Genomic DNA, 19,318 nt, shown 5'->3' with positions numbered 1-19,318 from the left:
ACCAGGAAAAGAACTGCATAATCTATTGCTGCCAGTAACATCTGCATAACCCTTCTTTGCTGGAATGAGGAAGACAGATTATAAACCAGATTGTGCCTGAAATGTTGAGAGCAGTTGGTAATGAAGGCAAAGCAGAGCTGCAGCTCCCCTTGGGCATATATTGTATTTGCAGGGAACCCCTGATGAGGGGGAGAGAGAAATGATGCATCTGACTCCATCTTATCAGAAGGCTAATTAATTACTTTATTATACTGTATTATTCTATACTATATTACATTACATCTAAACTGAATCTGCCAAGCACTCAACTCTGCACACTCTGCCCAGAATCTCGTGACTGTCAGCCCACAGTCCTCACAAACACACACACACACACACACACACACACACCTGGCCCTGACAGGCCAAGGAAACAAAACCCCATCACTCTGGGTAAACAATCTCCATATTGCATCCTGCTTTGGCACAAACACAGGCACAGCAAATGAGATAAGAATATTCTTGGGAAGAGCTGTGCCTGGCTTTTCTCTGTGCAGGGCAGTGTGGGGCTGGAGGCAGACAGGCAGAACTCACTCTGAGATGTGCACGAAGATGTCGGGCCCTCCGTCGGCGGGCGTGATGAAGCCGTGGCCCTTGGAGCGGCAGAAGCACTTGCAGACCCCTTTGTAGATGGGCCCCTCCGAGGCTCTCACCGTGCTGCAGGAGGAAGCACAAAGAGCAGCTCAGGGCTGGGCACACTGAGCAAAGGCACAGAGGCCAAGCCCTCCCTCCCTGTGAGCGCTGCAGCAGCGCTCGGCTCCCACTGCCACACACGGCACTGCCGGGGCCTTTGGAAGGGACACTCAGATGAAGATGATGTTTGCCAGCACTATAATGCATCAACTGCCATCTTGAATTGAACTGCTCCATCACTGGACGAAGTTTTCCTCCAGACAACATACTAAATGTGAGAATCTTCCACTTCCAGACACCATCCTGCCTTTGCTGCCTGCTTTCCAGAGATGTTATCTGAATTACTATCTCAGCAACTCCTCTGCCTCCATGCTTGCCTGCTAGGGGTTTATATTCACTACAGCAAGCATATTTTGTGTTTGTTCTAGAGAAGGGTGAAATGAAGTATGAATCTGAGAAAAACAAAACCTCATCCCATGACATTTCCCCAGCACAACTATTTATACCAGGTTGAGAACTGTCTGCAGCAAGCACAAGGATGCAGGGCTCCCTTGTACCCAATCAGTTAAAGAAGAGAAGTGGCTCCACACAAGTGTTATCAAACACCAAAACAAATCATCTCTGCTAAATGTATGAATCTTCTACCTTTGATGGGTTTGGGAGTACCAGTGTCCACCTAAGTGCTGTGCTTTCACAGATTTCACAGAAAGTGTGAAGCCCAGCTGTAGTGCAAGCAGCCAGACTCATGCCTGAGCTCCTCCTCCACTGCCATGGGACCTGTATTTTAAATGAGACACATTGGCAGAACCTGCAATCTGCAACAGTGCCATCAAAAAAAATGACTTGTCCTGAAAACTGTGTGGTTAAATCCTTTTCAGCATCAAATACAGTGATCCAGGGTTTGCATCCAGGGATCCAAACCACTCAAACACTTCCATTAATGAAAACCAACTGGTTTTCTCTGAGCATTGCTAGGTCAGAACCTTCTTCATGCCAGGAATATCCAGTAGGTTCCATGTTAGAAGAGGATTTTGGTGCAATTCTTCAAACACAATGACAGTGCAGCCATTTGTTTATGTGCATCATGGCAACTTGGACATCATAGTCCCAAATGTTTAAATTTTACTGAAGTCTAAATGAAATTGTTTTTGAAAAATGGTAACAGCTTTGCTCCTTAAATCAAACTAACAATAAAGAAATGCAGTTGAAAGTGCTAAAGAAAGAAATCTCCATTAAATCACTTCATTTCCAGCTCTATAAAGCTGTCAACACACCTGACCTCATAAGTGCTTGTTACACAGAAAAGCACTCACTGTCCTAAACAAGCTATTAAAGTTCAATTGCATCTTTCAAAGAAATAAGGCACTGTGGGGGATGAGGCCCCCCACTCTCAGTGACCCAAAATTAAATAATCCCACTGAATAATAAGCCACTGCCTGTCACATTCGTCTCTTTATACAACTGCTCACCTAGAGCTTTTGTTGAAAAAGGACACACACACAAAAAATTCAGAGCTATTTTGGTTTTCAGGGCAAACAAATACAGCAAGATTCTTACACTAATTAATGATTAAAGAACTGTGGAAGCCAAATAACAAATTCTTTCTTTTTGTAAGAACCAAACTAAGATTAACAGCTGAGAAGATTTACAAAGAGTTCATTATTAACACAGCACTGAAGCAAGCTAGCTTGGACTTGCTTTTCAAGGGCAACCCCAATTATTAAGTCAATTATGTTCCTTTTAGCAATCTGCTTCCATCAGGAAGTTCAGGGCATTTGAAAGCTTTTGGAACTGACAAAATATAAACTTCTCTTCTGCTTCTCTTCTTTTTTTGCCTCATTTTGAATTCAGAAGTAATAATATGAAGCATCAGTGAGACTTATTATTTAAATCCCCATGGATAACTCTGGAAGAAAAGAGCTGGATAACACTGCAAGAAGCAAAAGGGGAAAAGCACACAAACCAGAGTGAGTGGCCCAAAACAGGCTGGCTGTGGGGCTGAGATCTTATTGCTACAGCTTTCATTCAGCACTGCCAGACCTTCCTCACACAGAAATAAAAGGCTGCGGCAGAAGCCTCACATAGTACCCAGATTCAAAGGAGAGATGAACAAAGGAGCCCACATGGCCTTCCTCAGGTCAGCTCCTCACTGGGAGGCCCCTGACAGGCACTGGGAATTCTCTGCAATGGCCAAACCTGGCCACACCATCCTCAGCTGCTGCACTGGGGAGGGGATCCCTCTGGACAGGGCTCACACAGCGCCACAGGGCCCCAGGAAAGACCAGGGAAAGCCAGCTCTGCTGAAAGATCACTACCTCAAAGAACCACAAAAATAAACAAATATTACCTTGTTTCATGGAAAGCCTCACTCAAAAAACCTTAGAGAAAGAGATCAGGGGTGACACCCTGATAACTCACATTCTTTAACAGGTCTATCTGAGGAATCTTAAGATGAAGGCATGAAAGCTGAATATGAAAAGGAAACAAGGAAATAATAAATAATCCCACTGAATAATAAGCCACTTTCCTCTGAAAAGTGATGGAGCATCCGTAAAGTGTAACTTTGATGACATTAGCACAGGCGTCAGGAGTAAAAACCCAAAACTTCCAGTGAGGTTTGGTCCAGTGCTTCAGGGGCAGTGAGAAGGGAGACCATGCCAAAAAAAACCTCTGGATCTGAGAAGGAAGCACCAAAACAAACTGGTCCTGGAAGCCACAACCCAATGTCAGAAGTGAAGCAAAGCTTTAGACAACAAACTGTTTTGAGGGCTCTTGGTGTATTTTCCCCTCCCTGTAAAACTTTTGTCTCAAAGAGCCAAGAGACTTTGAACACCCTTTACTAAAACAGAGCATTGAAAAACTATGGGATATTTGGACTTAAAGTCCAAAAGCATCAGAACTTCTTGGAGAAGAGTATCACAAAGCATCTTCAGACACCAGGCCCCCTCCAGGGGCTGCTGGCTGCGCCCTGTTACTGTTGAGTAAGAAATTACACAGAATATTAGAAGGTTGGTTTGCAGAACAGTAGTTTCAATATGAAAATTCTCTTTTTTTATAGATAGGTTTGACATATTCTACTTGATTGGTTAATTAATAAAAGCATTTTTCTTCTCTTTTTTAATAGATAGTTAATGGAATATTGCAATTCTTTTATGGATAGATGTGAAAATTCTCTTCTTTTATAGATAGGCTTGACATTGGTTGGTTCTTTTATAGATATAAGAATATTGTAATTCTCTTATAGATAGATATGAAAATTCTCTTATAGACAGGTTTGACATTGGTTGGTTCTTTTATAGATAGTTAAAAGAATGTTGCAATTCTCTTCTCTTATAGATGGATATGAAAATTCTCTTATAAATAAGTTTGATATAGGTTGGTTCTTTTATAGATAGTTAAAAGAATATTGCAATTCTCTTATTTTGTAGATAGGTTTGATATTGATTGGTTCTTTTATAGATAGGTTTGAAATTGGCTGGTTCTTTCATAGATAGTCAAAAGAATATTGCAATTCTTTTATAGATAGATATGAAAATTCTCTTCTTTTATAAATAGGTTTGATATAGGTTGGTTCTTTCATAGATAGTTAAAAGAATGTTGCAATTCTCTTATTTTATAGATAGGTTTGACATTGGTTGGTTCTTTTTCAGATAGTTAAAAGAATATTGCAATTCTTTTATAGATAGATATGAAAATTCTCTTTTTTTATAAATAGGTTTGACATTGATTGGTTAATTAATAAAATTTAGAAAAGTATTAATTAATACTTTTGTATTAATTAATTTGCATTAATTAAAAAGTCTTAATTGATAAAATTTGATTTTGAAAATATTTGATTGGTTAACTAATAAAAACATTTTATTTCATTTATTCTGAGCCTGCCACAACCTCCCAGCAGCTAGGAAGCCAACAGCCCACACCTTCATTAAACCTCCAGCAAGCTCAGGCGTGCTTACAAACAGTTCTTGAGAAGAACAGAAAAACAGAGCAGGAGAACACCACTTGTAGGCCGTTTACACCAATAAGTTATCACTGTTATGACTCCACAATGAAGTCCCCCAGAGGCGCGGTGAGAAGAGGCATTTCCCGCTGCCGGCGCGGCTCTCGCAGGGCGGTACTCACGCCGAGAAGGTCCGCGTGCGGCGGGTGGGCAGCGGGCTGGGGATGAGGCAGCCCCGCAGCGGGGACGGCGAGCGCTCCCGCGGCCGCCGGCTCTCGGGCAGGTGCAGCGAGCTGGGCGGCGCAGGGCCGGGGCACGGCGGCGAGGAGGAGGAGGAGGAGGAGGAGCTGGGCTCCGCAGACATTCCTGAGGCCGGAGCAGAGCCTGGAGAGACGAGAGATCTGATTTAGCCCCAGACGGGAATTGTCATAAATGCCACAGATGCTTGCGATGCGGGTTTTGTAAGAGCGTGACTCACTTCCTGCAGACGTACACACGGACACGGCTCCACCAGCTCTGCTCTGTATCAGCGAGCTGGTGTTTTGTAAAGTTTATTTCTTTTGAAATGTCACGGTTTTGTCAGCTGTAGTAGGAAGCTCCTCTGCAAACAGATTACTCCACAACCAACGTGTTTGCTCACTCGTGCCTTACTCACAGGCTCTGAGCCCCAGTTCCTGCTCTTGGTGTGCCCCACACACCTCCCACACTGATGGGCTTTGACCACAGAGGAGTTGCACACAAACACACACCACAAGAAAGAAGCCCTTGAAGAAGAAATGCCGAGATAAAGTTGCACCTTCAGTGCTGCAGGTTGGTTTTGCTGTGTGATCACCACGATAACTTCATTGCTGCTGCTGCTGCTCACTTATTAACACAGCTCTGTCAGCTCATAGCACCTCCAGCCTGACTGTGAGAAGAGAATCAGAGGAGAGCTCCTTAATTCCCCTCAGACTGAGGCAGGCAGCTGATTTACTGTGCCTGGGAAGGAGCACAGCAAAGCTGGGAGGCAGTGCCAGCCCTGAGGAGCTGACCCCTCCTGCCTGGGAGACCTGGCAGACCCAGCAATCCCCTTTGGGAGCTCTGAGCCTGCCACAACCTCCCAGCAGCTGGGAAGCCAACAGTCCACACCTTCATTCAGACCTCCAGCAGGCTCAGGTGTGCTCTTGCTCAGGTCCCACAGCCCATGCCCTTCTCAGCACGCCAACAGCAACACATCCCATCACACAACAGGCAGAACTCCCAGAATCCATGCAAGGAGCAGGGTCAGAAACAGCAGCACTTCCACACACACAAATGCATGGCTCACAGCAGCAGTGGCAGAAATAAGAGGAAATAACCAGCACCGCTCTGATATTACTATGCAAGTCCCCAGCCACACTGAAAGGGGAAGATGATTTGCAAAAATAACAAATAACTCACTACAGTTTTACTTAAGAAGACTAAAAATATCTGGTTATCTGGATGAGTTAGCAAAAAATGTGGCGATCTGAGTCAAGAAAATATCACGAAGGCAAGAAAAGCTGCCTTTAAGACCAATAGTTTAATTGAGCTGAAATCTCTCATATCCATTATGCACCCTCCTCTTGACACCCACACTCCCCAGCCCATGAATTATGGAGTGGATCCTTGACATGACATTTGAGAGATGCAGCCTTCTTGTCAATGACAAATCCATATTATTTCTTCCTGAAAATAAAGACTAAAATTAAAAAGGCTTCTTAAGAATGAAGTCACCAGGGAACAAAGGCTTTTGTCTTTAATTGCTCAGGGTGCTCAGAAGATAGAAGTGAATAGTCAGTCATACTCCCTCCTCTACCAGCTTGAGCTTTCCTCACTGTTCTCAAGAACAACTCAGCTAAGAACAAAACCTCAGCTTTAGGGATGGAATTTCAAATATGGATGGTATCTGTCACCCATGAGCTAATGCCCTGCCCAGTGTCACAGCACAGACCAAGATGATAACACCAAAGGGTCAGGATTTTCCAAACTTCCTCCTCCTCAAAATAGACCTGCTGTGCTTGCTGGTACAGAGGAAGTCTCAATTTTCTAAAGCCCTCTCCTCTGGACACCTTGCTTTCAAGGAATGTGCTTGACAGGGCAGGACCATAGCCCTAGTAAGTCACAGGAAAAATAACAGCAAACAATTAAAACCTTATTCTGATAACTCAGCACACATGGGCTGAGTGAAAACACAGCTTTTAGAATCACATGCTTTCTCTCCTCATCTAAATATAAACCAGCTTGTCAGGTGACAAGCAAAATGCAGAGTATTCACCCATGTACTGCAGTACAGCCACAGAGTGCTGCCTGTCCCCTTCCTCAAACAAGGCTAGAGAGGGAGAATTTTCTGTCCTTTCTTCAAAACACAGACAAACCACAAAAATATTCACAAATAAAGAAGACTAAATGGAGTTAGAAGTGTGCTACCATATGTTATTGTTCCCATTTGTACTATTTTGGTGCCCTCTGCTCCGCACACATAAAATAAACCAGTGGTGTAGAACATTCAGTGCAGTGTCACTGTACAAATGTCCTTTTTGTTCTCTGCCCACAGTAAAGGTGGGTGAATAGCTTCAACTCTCATCACTTCCATTGCAGGAGCCCTGCATTGTGCTCAGAGCTGGGTGAGACCTGACCCAAAACCACACAGCTGAAGGCAGAGAGCAGCAGCCACACTTGGCTTCACCGCCACCACAACCTGTGGGGACATGGGGGATGCAGAGCCATGCTGCAGCTCAGGATGGTGCATCCCTGCCCAGGAGAGTGCACTGACTCATCCCTCTGCCCCTGGGCTTCTCTGCCAGCTGTACAAACCAGGCCCAGTGAGAAGGATGGGAGCCTGACCGACCGAGCTGAACCGTGTGTGTACTGCAGGATGGCAGCAGCTCCCATCTCTATGGCAGAGGATCAGCTCATCTGGACCTTCACAAAGACAAAGGTGCAGCTGGGCTCTTTCAGTTGGTGCTGGTGTGGCCACTTGACGTTGTTCATGCAGGATTAGCTCATTTCCCTTGGCAGCCCTCCTGCAGGAGCACAGACACTCTCCCCACTCGCAGGCGCAGCTGGAGGCCGGGCAGTGTTGACACAGGAAGCCTACAGCAAAAACTCAAAACAAAACAAAACCCACACCCCAGCCCTCCCAGCCGCCTCCTCACAAATGCTTTGCCTTCCTAAGGCAGTTACCAGCAGTCTGCAGAGATGTTTCCCAGATGTTATCCTGGGCTCTGAACTGACTCCCTGTAAATCAAGGATCACCCCTGGAACTCGGACGGCACCCCTTCCTCAGCACCCACAAGTTCCTTCCTCTCTTTTTGACTCTTTTTGACTCTGTGACTAGCTGAACAAACTTTCCTGCAGCTCTCAGAAGCCCCCTGCATCTCCTAACCCACATCCATCAGGTAGAAACCAGGGAAACCCTCTGGTTTTCCTCCAGCCCAGCCAGCACTCTCCCCTTGGCCATGGCAAGGACATCACCCCACAAAGCCCAGCAGCAGTGCAGGCACCCCGAGCTGCCAGGAGCACCCATCCCCCTGTGCCAGCGCTGCAGAAAGGGCAGCAGTGAGATCCCAGCCAGGCCAGGGAGCAGGGACAGCACAGCCAGCAGCTCTCCTCTGCTTGAGCCAGCAAAACGTGTGCCTGCAGGGATTTACAGAGTGAATGCAGCATGACGTAGGGTGGTGATGTTTTCAGGCTCTTTAGGAAACTCCAGCCACGTGCCACATTACCCTGAAATCGCCCCATATTTCAACATGCATCATTTATCTTTCTCCAAAGTGATTTTTTTTAAATATTTATGTTTAGGAACACACCGAACTGGAATATAAATAAAATGAATTACAGTAGCGTCATGGCAAAAGTAGACTAATTTAACATTTCAAAGCAAAAATATTTTTTAACATACCTTTTTTAGAAAAATTGGCCAATGTGTGCAGAAAGAGACCCCAAAATGCCATCTACAACAAGTGACCTACAAAGCACCTGTAACAAGTGAGCTACAAAGAGCACAATACATGCAGGAGAAATTTATGAAATTCTCCATGAAAAATAAATTTAAAAAGTGATAAGGTTGGGGGTATATAAATGTCACCATAATTTCTCTATACATCCTATTTCTCTTAAAGTGTGCCCCATACCTCTAGGAATACCCTAAAAATAGCAGGTTTGGGGAAGTTATCCATTCTGACCAGCACAACACTACCGCAGAAATCTTATCTCACTTATCTCAGAAATCTTATCTCAGAGCCCTTTGTGGCACTGGGACCCCGTGCACACAAGGATCCCAGCACTGCCCCTGCACCTCAGGGTGAAGCACTTACAAAACACAAACAGTTACGAAACAGCTTCCAGAGCTTCCCCTTGCAGCTCAGTCTGCATGACTAACTTTCCACAATTAATACTGGTATTTCAATTAGCACTGAAACTCAGAGGAGTTGCAACATGCATGTGACATGTCACAGAGGATTATGGTATAGGCATGATGCTCTTGGAGGCTGCAGAGTGCCCACACACTGGAGTGATTTGTCACTTAATGGAGACCAGGACATGTCCAGTAAAAGCCTAATTATAAGGTAAGCAAAATACGTCAAGGAAAATTCTTATAGCTTGTTTGGGTGTACAAATTAATTTGGATTGAAACAGGGTTTAGTTTATAAACAGCAGCAGCTATTTCCAAGCAATCTCAGCACTGAACACTTTGTGCCCAGGTGCTGGGGGTGCCCTTCTGCTCCTGCAGTGAGCAGTGTCTGTGTCTGAAGGAAAACCTGCTCAGGCAGCACAAACCCACCCTGCACAGCAGTGATCACAGAGAGGGATGGGGAGGAACCCAGTCATCAGCAGCCTATACAGCACACTGACAGAGATGAGGACTGCCTGCAGTCCCATGCTTTCCACTGTTCATCAAAGCTCAAAGGAAAAAAAAAGGTTTAGGTGAAGGAACTGGATGGTTAGTCTGAATAAGTACATGTTTCAACTGGTTTAGGATTATACTGAAGAATATATGGTGATACCCTGTGGCTCATTTCATCAAAAATACAGAGGAAGCAGGATTTTCTCTCACTGGAAATCCAGTATTGATAATGCACAAACTTGTTGCTCCAAGCTGGGCAGAGCTAGCCAGGGTCCTCCACTGGAGTGAGCACAGGAGGCTGTCACAGATGCACTGTCAGCTGCCAGGGGACAGAGTGTGCACAATCCCATGGCAAGGACCAGCTTCCATCCTGCCCCTTGTAAAAAGGAACTTCAGAGGGAGCAGAACAGTGGTAAGGCAACTTCCTCAGGACGTGGCACAGAGCTGTCCCAAGGCCAGCACACCTTCCCTCACACTCTCTCACAGGAGAAGCCCAAGCCCTCAGTTTGCCTATAAAATCTCACTTATCCAGCCCTTTCTGTCTAAAGAACAGATTGCAGGAGGTGGAAAGCCCTCCCCAGCTCATGGTGAGCCTGGACAAGCAGTGACAGGTTCCAGACAAGCATCCTCCTCTGGGAGCTCTTGCAGGCAAGGATGAAGATGGTGGTTGAAGATGATGATGATGGTGGTAATTAGGTGCAAGTGTTGCCCAGTGACTTAATTTGCTGTGCACCTGTAGTATTGGCTGATGTAATCAAATATTTAAATGACAGCAGAAAAGGGGTGGGGGGGTTCTCCCCTGGGCAGAACACCACAGCCTGTGACCAAGCAGGCAGGTGGCAGTGCCCTGTGGGATGGGCTGGCACAGCCATCCCTGTGCCCACAGCACACCCAGGGGCACTGAGCTAGCAGCAGCCTGGAGTGAGATGCCCAGCATCCTGCCTGGCTTTCGGTCTGCCAGCTGCCTGCTGGGTGAGCTGCCAGGCTCCAGCCCTGGCTTTCCTGTGGCAGCAGGGACACCCTGTCACTGCAGTGCCCCAAAGCCACTGCCAGCAGGGACACCCTGTCACTGCAGTGCCCAGCTGCTCCCAAAGCCACTGCCAGCAGGGACACCCTGTCACTGCAGTGCCCAGCTGCTCCCAAAGCCACTGCCAGCTGGGACACCCTGTCACTGCAGTGCCCAGCTGCTCCCAAAGCCACTGCCAGGTGCCCCCACAGTGCCAGAACCCAGAGCAGAAGCACAGAGACCAGCTCCCACAGCCCAGCCCCAACCCAGGTGCTCCTGCCCTGAAGCCAAGGACACCAGAGGTCACCCCCAGGAGCCAGTGTTGGTGCCCCCAGTCTCCACAGAGCTGTGATAAGGGTACAGGGCAGTGTGAAGGGAGATCCCAAAGCACCCTGGGGAACATCAGGATGACTTTACTCGATCCAGCACTGGCTGCCCAGGTCAGAGTTAAACACAAGGTGAGTGCAGTGTGGTGCTTATCTCAACACCTTTCCTGCATCCTCATTTAAATAAATGGCAAACTAAGAGCTGCATAGTGGTATTCAATAACCTCCTAGGAGAATTTTCAGGCCCTTCCTGAGCTCATATAATCTTTTAACCTCTGCAGTATCCTGTGGCAGGAAATCTCACAGCTTAACTGTCTATGAAAAAAGGGCCTCCACTCCTTTTAGTGGACTGTGAGGAGAGGCCCTTTTTACAGGGAAATTAAGAAAGGACAGTGAGACCAAAAGGTAACAGCAAATTAGAAAAGGAATATGTAAAGAAACAAATGAGAAAAAGTATTAGCTTGGAGGAGCACGCAAGAAAGGGTGTACAGACTTATTCAGAAATCAAACCTTAAATTTTCTAGCAGAAGTGACATAAAGAGGGTAGAGAGCAAGAATAGTTACAAGCTATTTCTGGTGATTTTGCACCCCTCCCCTGTCGCAGACATTTTTCCACAGAAATCCTTTCTTTCAGATTTCTGCATTTTCTGGGAAGCTGAGGGCCCCCAGAAAGAGAATGTAAACAATTGTTATCAGCTGCTGTGGAATGCAATAGGATTCACCTTGATTGGCTCATGTTCTATGTTTATAATTAACGGCCAATCACGGGTGCAAGCTAGGGACTGAGTCCTTGGACACAACTTTGTTATAGATTCTTTCTTTCTATTCTTAGCCTAGCTTGAGCAGCTCTGCAAACCTCTCTCTTTATTCTATTTAGTATAGTCATAATGTATTATATATCATATATCAATAAATCCAGCCTTCTGATCTAGAAACAAGATTCACCGTCTCTCTCTCACCAGCAGCGACCCACTCAGGACGCTGCAATACCTCCCCTTTAAATTTCTGAGCACAAATGAAAAACTCTGTGCCTTTTTCAAACAAAACACTCCCCACTTTGTCACTTGAATGGCTGCCATGGCTCTTTCTTAGACAATAAACCCCACTAGTATTAAATATTTCTGAAGATTTAGCTTTGTCAACAAGTTGGCTGGTTTGGGCCAGAAAGCAGATATTATCTATTCAATGTTTTGTGGTCCCCAGCACAGAACCATTGTGCTGGTCACTCCAAGTTCCTGCTGCCTTCATCACTCCTCCATCAGCCAGGGCTGGGGACTCTGCTCTGGGATAGCAGAGACAACACTTCATATATCTCATCCTAAACTTGTTAACATGCTCAGTCACAGTGAGCTGATGTGTTTCCCAGACAAAACGCAATATATGGCTAAAAAGGGAACTTTCTGTCCCTTCCAGTGGTTGCTTCCCTGCATTGAAACCCAGCTCCTCCTTCAGTGTTTTTGCAAGTCTGAAGATTTCCCTCTGCCATTGCTTCCATGCTGGAGCATCCTCCGTGAATTTATTCCAGGATTTATTTCATATTGGCAGAAAATATTTATACCAGAACATGAAAATCTCTCATGTGTCTTGTGTCTAAGCATCTTAAAACTCATCTACAAGGCAAATGGGTTATGCAGTGTCATACTATTATAAAGAAGTTATACATATGTAAATCCCTAGGCACTTTTGAAAAGTTCTCCCCTTTTCAGCTTCCTCTGACATCACAAAACTTCAGGCACAATTGTGGTTAAGTTTGCTCATGTGCAACTTTGAGCCTTTTAAGGCTCCTGAAATCCCCTGAAATATTTATGTGGCTCAAGTGTTACTCAGAACAATTAGTTCACTGTGTTTCCTCCCTAATCAACATTTTCAATAGGGGAAAACAGTTCACATTACAGAGATCTATAACCATGGAAATTTATGAGGCATACGTGTATTGGCAAGGAAAAATATAAATCCTCTGAGGATATTTCATCTGCCAGCATTGCAGCAAGCTGCAGTTGGCAGGGTACAGAGTCAGAAACCACTCAAAACCAGCCTGATCCTCACACCAGCTCTGTGAGGCACCCAGAGACCCCAGATGCCCTTCTGGACAGGCCAGGCTCTAATTTCTGGTTCTCCCAATGCACAGACCACGTCCCAGTCTCACTGCCTGACACTTTCTATGCGTATTTTTAAGCATCCCAGGCTAATAACTTGGGTCTGTTTCAAAAAGATCACTCAGAAATCAATTAAACAAAATGTTTGTGATGGAGATAGAATTATAAACCTACATCAACATCAAATAATGGCCGAAAGATATAAAATTGACTGAAACGCTTTAAGAAACAGAAAATACTCTGCATCTGATGGGATGATAGACCTAAAATTTAATGGAGAAGCTTATAGAAGGATGGATGGATAGATTAGATAGATAGATAGATAGATAGATAGATAGATAGATAGATAGATAGATAGATAGATAGATAGATAGATAGATAGATAGATAGATAGATAGATGGATGTTTAAAGTTCACAGGCCCACTTAACAACTGCATTTCTGTTTTTTCTTCCCTCCATTACAACCCTCAACACAATTTCCCGTGTATCTCACCCTGCTGTACCCAAGTTTGTGCTTGTGACCCCAAGACCCCTCTCAGTGTCCTCATGCTCCAGCAGGAGGCAAGTGCTCCATCAACACTGTAAAACTAATGGTTACCTCTTAACTCTCAGCTAAAACTGCCTTAATATGTTTAACTGAAGTCTATAGGATAAGAATTACATAAACATACACAATTCACAGGTCTGGTTTTTCTTACATAACAAAATAACTTGTGGAACAGAGAATATGTAAGCTAACATAGATAACCAAACTCCTTGGCTGAACAGAAAATGCTGCATTTTGCCTCACAGAGCTGCTCAGTGCTGGCAGCACACCTATCCCCACTGCCAGCTGCTGCTTCACAGAACTCTGTGTGATGTGCTGCACTGACAGGCAGCCCCTCCACGTGCAGTCAGACCTGTGGGCATCCAGAGCACACCCCACAGCTCACAGCCTCCAGAGCTGCTCCAGGGACACCAGCCATCCCAATAAACACCCCAAACCCTCTGGCTGCTACACACCCTCCATCACATCCTCTCATGTGGCAGCTGGCAAAGCACCACTGATGATGCAGTTTGGAGTTGTAGGGAAAAAAATTCTTTTTAAGTCTCAAACATGCTTACAGTACCCCTAGTCCAGCCAGCAGGCAACACATGGGGAAATGGGCCTGTGGGGAGTGTGATTGCCCTCCCTGATTATCCTGTGTGCACAAACCAGTCTTTCTGGCTCAGCACATCCAGCCTGTGCTCTCAGCAATGGCAGAAGGAGTCACACTGTGCTGCAGTGGCTGCAAAACCGCAGAGCCAGCACGGGCACGTGTGCGGGGCTGCATTTCGTGCCTATTACACACAACAAAACTATTCACTGCCCTGTGAGTTCCAGAGCCACGGCCCAGTGCTGTGCTGGGCAGGACAGAGCTGTCCAGAACCACAGGCACTGCTGTTGTGCTGTTTGTGGCTGCTCTGTTAGTGCTCAAAAGCCAACACAGACCACAGCAAAGGAAAGGGGGGTCACTGTCATATCTGCTGAAAAATCCCTCACCACGATTTCTTCTCCTGGGAAGATGAGAAGCCTCAGAGAAAAAACAATATTATCTCACTTGCTTCTCCCTCTTTTGCTGCTTTGGAATATGGCTGGAGATTGTTTACCAACAGGTGCATGTTTGATTGGTTTCATGTGAATTGTTTTTAATTAATGACCAATCTCCATCAGCTCTGTCAGACTCTGAAGAGTCAGTTACAAGTTTTTTATTATCATTCTTGTTAAGCCTTCTGTCTGTATCCTTTCTCTATTCTTTAGTATAGTTTTAGTATAGCATTCTTTAATATAATATCATAAAATAATAAATTAGCCTTCTAAGAACACGGAGTCAGATTCATCAATTCCTCCTTCATCCTGGGGACCCAGCAACACAAAGGGGCAATTCAAGCTTTTCAGGCAAGGTAAAAATCAAGTGTTATAGTTGACAAAAAGCAGGCAAATCTTGAGGCATGTACATTCTTCAGGTATAAAACTAAACCTCCATATAGAAGCAGATGTTTAATAGGAAATTATACCAAAGTTTTGTGTTAAAGCAATCATTACCCCAAAAAACTGCATCTACTTCAATCACAGGGGGAATTGGACACACAAGCAGAGCAAACACTGCACACAGGAGCAGCAGTGAAGGCCTTTATGGATTGTTTTGATTCAATTTACCTGTTTAGCCACATGCTAATAGCTACATGACCTTACAAAACTGGGCCAGAGCCACCACCAAGAGAGATGTGAGATCAGTAAAGAAACAAAGACAGGGATATATTTAACAGTGCCTTTGTTATTTTTATCCAGAGCAATGCTTTGTGTGAAACCCAGTGTTACAAGCTAAGGATCCTCAGGGTCTGCCTGCCTCAGGAACAAGCCCCAAGTCCAGAACAAGCCATGTCATGGTACTGCATGCACATCTCGTGGGTTCACCCTGGTCCTGGTGGCCAGGAGAGCCCAGACTGCACAGCTCCACATCATGGGGTACCAGACAGGGCTCCTCCTCAGGATCCGTGCCAGGGAACAGGCAATGCAGCCACTAAATGTTCAAGAACAGATCTGATTAAAATCCCAGACCCCAGCTGTACCAGTCTAGTGAGTGTCCAGCAAAACCACTTTTGTCCCCATGGGGCTGCGGAAAGTGCTGAGACAGCTCTGCACTAACTTTGTCTCTAATTTCATTCCTCTGGGATGTTTTTCAGGGGAGGTCTGTCTATCTGAAAAGCCTGAGGGATGGAAGGGAAGGTGAGCTTGTGAAAAATGGGCAGTGCAGGCAGCAGCATGGTGACATTGTGATGCTGAGATGCTGCTGGCAGTGCCTGGGCAGCAGCTCTGCCAGATTCAGCCTGGACTGGGTTCCAGCAGTGCGTTCCTGTCCTGAAATCCCTGCTGCCATGGGTAAATGACTCTGCAGTGGATCACACATCCCCAGGGACAGAGACCATGTGTGTCTGAGGCTGGTACAGGGAGAAAAGAAAAAAATCAATGTGAAAAAATAATGTATCAGAAAACAGTGGAACTGCACAAATATTTAAGTACATCAAGATACTCCTTCTACTCCTGGTGTCCTAAACATTAGTGAGAATAATTTCTAGGACTGACACAGTTCCCAGGGTAGGGAAAAATCATCCTTCTGCATAGAAAAAAAGAGAACATGTTTATTCAGAAACTGAGACCTGTGTAAGATTCAAACACGCTTTCTGGAACACCGTATAGCAGAAAATCAATATTCACTCTATTTACTGTCTCCCCTACGTGTAAAATGAAGAGCCCACTACTTTAAATAGTTTGAAACAACTTTAAGAACTCCTCCTACCAGTCTCCATCACAAAGAGACTCCAAGAAAAGGCTATCACCATGTTTCATAATTCTCATTGCTAGATGTCCTTCAAAAATTGGAGAATATAAAGTCACAGTCTCCACAGCTGAGTAAATTTTGCCTTTCCTGGCTGAGATCAGCAGAGCTCCTGTTCTGGACCTGCCACTGCACAGAAAGGCACTGCCTTGATGAGCTGGGTGAGAAGATCCAAACCATGTATTTAATGTGTATTTACACTCCAGCAACAGGCATAAATTTTGTAAACAGGAAATTCTTTGACGTTGCTTTCTGGCAGTTTCATTTACTCTTTTAAGAAATTGACAAGTTGAAATCACGCCCAAGACTTACTTTTATCAAATAACTGATGTAACTGACAACAAATGCCTTTGACCAGCCTTCTGAAGTCATATCGTGAAGGGAAAGGCAGCAGACAAGAAGCACTGAGAAGGCAGGAGCTCAAAAACAATATAGTCCATTTTGCCAGAGGGCCTCCATCAGCGTGACTGGCTGTGCAATGTAAACAAACCAAACATTAAACCAGGACTGACATAAAAAGAAAATTCCTCCCCCACTGGACAGGCAAGATTAAATGTTTATTTCCTGGACACAGGCTAGTATTTGTCTGGTCATTTTCTTAAATAGCAAATGGCAAAGAATTTGAAAGCTTGGGAAAAGCAGCACTCCTGGAACACCCCATGGCAGAGGGGTCACCATGCCTCCCACCCTGCCCAAAACCAGCTCTGGGAAGACATGGTGGACATCAGATGCTGAATGGGCTGCAAACCTCCTGCAAACAGCCAACTGATAAACAGTCCTTTGGAAGCAGAGGTTCCCACTCCAGTTGTCAGCAATTTCATGTTTTAGTTTTGCTGTTAGTCACCAAGATCTGCAGTTGCAGCAGGCAGCTGCAGCCTGTCCTCCATGGGATGAGTACACCATGGCTGATGTGACAAGTGGCTGAGCAGGACAGACCCTTTGCTAGAGGCTCTGCCAGCGTGCTGTGGGAGCTCTCCCCACGCTGGCCACGCTCCTCTGGAGCCTTCTGGCTGCAGCCCCATCAGTGAGTGCCCCATCCAGCCTGGCTTCAGCTCCCAGGCAGTCCCCAGCACTCTGGCACACAAGCTCCCACCTGGATAACAGCAGCACACACTTTGCTTCCCTCCTCGGGACCAGCCCTAACTCTTAGTGCTCTGTCACTTCCCCAGTCATGTGCTGCTCATGAGACATGGCACAGGACCAGCAAGGTTTAATATTCCAGAGGAAATACCAGGTCAAGGTTCTCTGTTTCCCTTGGTCCCGCACAAAGCGCTCTGTGATCAGATCAGGCATGGAGCCATCGGGGTAGGGAACACGTGGTGCCCACAGGCCTGCTTGCTTTTTCCAGAGAGAGGTAATAGAGCCCTCCCTCGCAGTTCACAATCCCCTGGGGATTTAACTGCAGGTTGTTTTGTTCTCTCTGTGCCTTCACCCCTCGGCTATCTGATCACTGGGAGGCTGCAGCTCAAGCCCAGGTTTATCTTCCCAGATCCCAGCGCTGGGCAAGAAATGTGGTCACAGACACCAATTATTGCCCAAACAGCTGGGCAAGAACCCAAAGGCCAAATTCAAGGACAATTGCTGTCCTTGAAACAGCCCTATTTAAACATCTGTTGAGACCTTGACCCTATCACCAGCTCCTCCCTGCAGAAATACACAATTCAAGGTGAGCAGAGCCTAACACTCGCACCGTGGGTCAAAAATTTAATTTTCATTTTCTTTAGACTTCTATTCAGTTTCCAAACTGCATTAATAATGCAAGAGCTTCAACGTGAGTGGCACTACACCCAAGACAATCGTTATTTTTTAAAGATTGGATAGGTTACTTTGTTATATATATATATGTATCTATCTATATTTTAAATCGACCCAAAGAAAAAAAGCTGCTGTGCAAACCAATGGCAAATAAAGAACCAGCAAAGCCCTGGAATGCATCAGTAGGACTGTAGCACTGAGGAACCACAGGGATGCAGCTGATTTCAGCGAGGCAGGAGGGGTTTGCAGGCTGCTGAAGCCTGTCCATTAGAGCAGGCTCAGGCTCCCGGGCAGCACCCACGCCCCACCTACCCCGGGGCACGGCAGCCAAGCCTGGGCAGATGCGATCTGACTCACATGGGATTGCACAGCTTCCCGGGGGGGGCAAACACACCACTTTAGTGTGCTCCACATGCCCCAGAAATGACAGAAACGAAAGCTGAGTGTCTCCCTGCACAATGCCGAGACAAAGAGAGCGTCAGTTTGGTTCCTCTCCCAGCTGCCACCGAGGCGTGCACGATGCTCCGAGGTGTCACCTCCTGTCAGAGGGGATCCCATCTCTGCATCCTCCGTACCTTAGCCTTTTTCTCAGCCACTAGCTGAGGGAGGGAAACCAAGATCACGGCAGAAAGTGATCTTGCTCTGCTTGTTTACAAAAGCCAGGAGGCATCTGTTTATTCTTGGGAAAGGGAGGCTGTGGGGAGCGATGGCGAACACAGCGCCGGCTGCTCGCTGGGCTCCGCGGGCCAACGTGGGCTCCAGCAGGGCAGCCGCAGGCACACACGGCCAGAGAAGGAGAGCAGACCATGGACAGACCCTGGGAGCTGCCTGGCCTGCTGAGGATGGCTCAGCCAGACCCTGGGAGCTGCCTGGCCTGCTGAGGATGGCTCAGACAGACCCTGGGAGCTGCTGAGGGTGGCTCAGACAGACCCTGGGAGCTGCTGAGGGTGGCTCAGACAGACCCTGGGAGCATTCCCTGTCCTTCTGAGGGTGGCTCAGACAGACCCTGGAGCTCTCTGGCGTGCTCAGGGTGGCTCAGACAGACCCTGCCCAGCTGAGAGTGGCTCAGACTGACCCTGGGAGAGCAGCCTGCCCAGCTGAGGGTGGCTTGGACAGGCCCTGGAGCTCTCTAGCCCATTCAGGATGGCTCAGACAGGACCTGGGAGCTGCCTGGCCCACTCAGGATGGCTCAGACAGAGCCTGGGAGCTGCTGAGGGTGGCTCAGACAGGCCCTGGGACTCTCCCTGCCCAGCTGAGGGTGGCTCAGACAGGCCCTGGAGCTCTCTGGCCCACTCAGGATGGCTCAGACAGGCCCTG

At 46.4% G+C, this 19,318-nt stretch overlaps 1 protein-coding gene across 2 annotated transcripts in view; it reads right to left on the bottom strand.

Annotated features, from left to right (window-relative positions):
- Nucleotides 1-19,318, bottom strand: part of CARHSP1 (calcium regulated heat stable protein 1) — a 37,330-nt gene that overhangs the window by 15,287 nt on the left and 2,725 nt on the right. The window contains exons 2-4 of one of the 2 annotated variants that reach the window (XM_063171099.1): nt 16,559-16,717; nt 4,795-4,996; nt 574-696 (exon numbers count right to left, since the gene is read on the bottom strand). In XM_063171099.1, coding sequence (XP_063027169.1) covers nt 574-696; nt 4,795-4,976 — 305 coding nt within the window. In that variant the 5' untranslated portion in view covers nt 4,977-4,996; nt 16,559-16,717. The remainder of the gene's footprint in view (nt 1-573; nt 697-4,794; nt 4,997-16,558; nt 16,718-19,318) is intronic. The other variant, XM_063171097.1, reaches the window with a different exon arrangement.

This window comes from Melospiza melodia, chromosome 18 (genome assembly GCF_035770615.1).
Source record: "Melospiza melodia melodia isolate bMelMel2 chromosome 18, bMelMel2.pri, whole genome shotgun sequence".
NCBI lineage: Eukaryota > Metazoa > Chordata > Aves > Passeriformes > Passerellidae > Melospiza > Melospiza melodia.
This window is presented reverse-complemented; position numbering and strand designations above follow the sequence as displayed.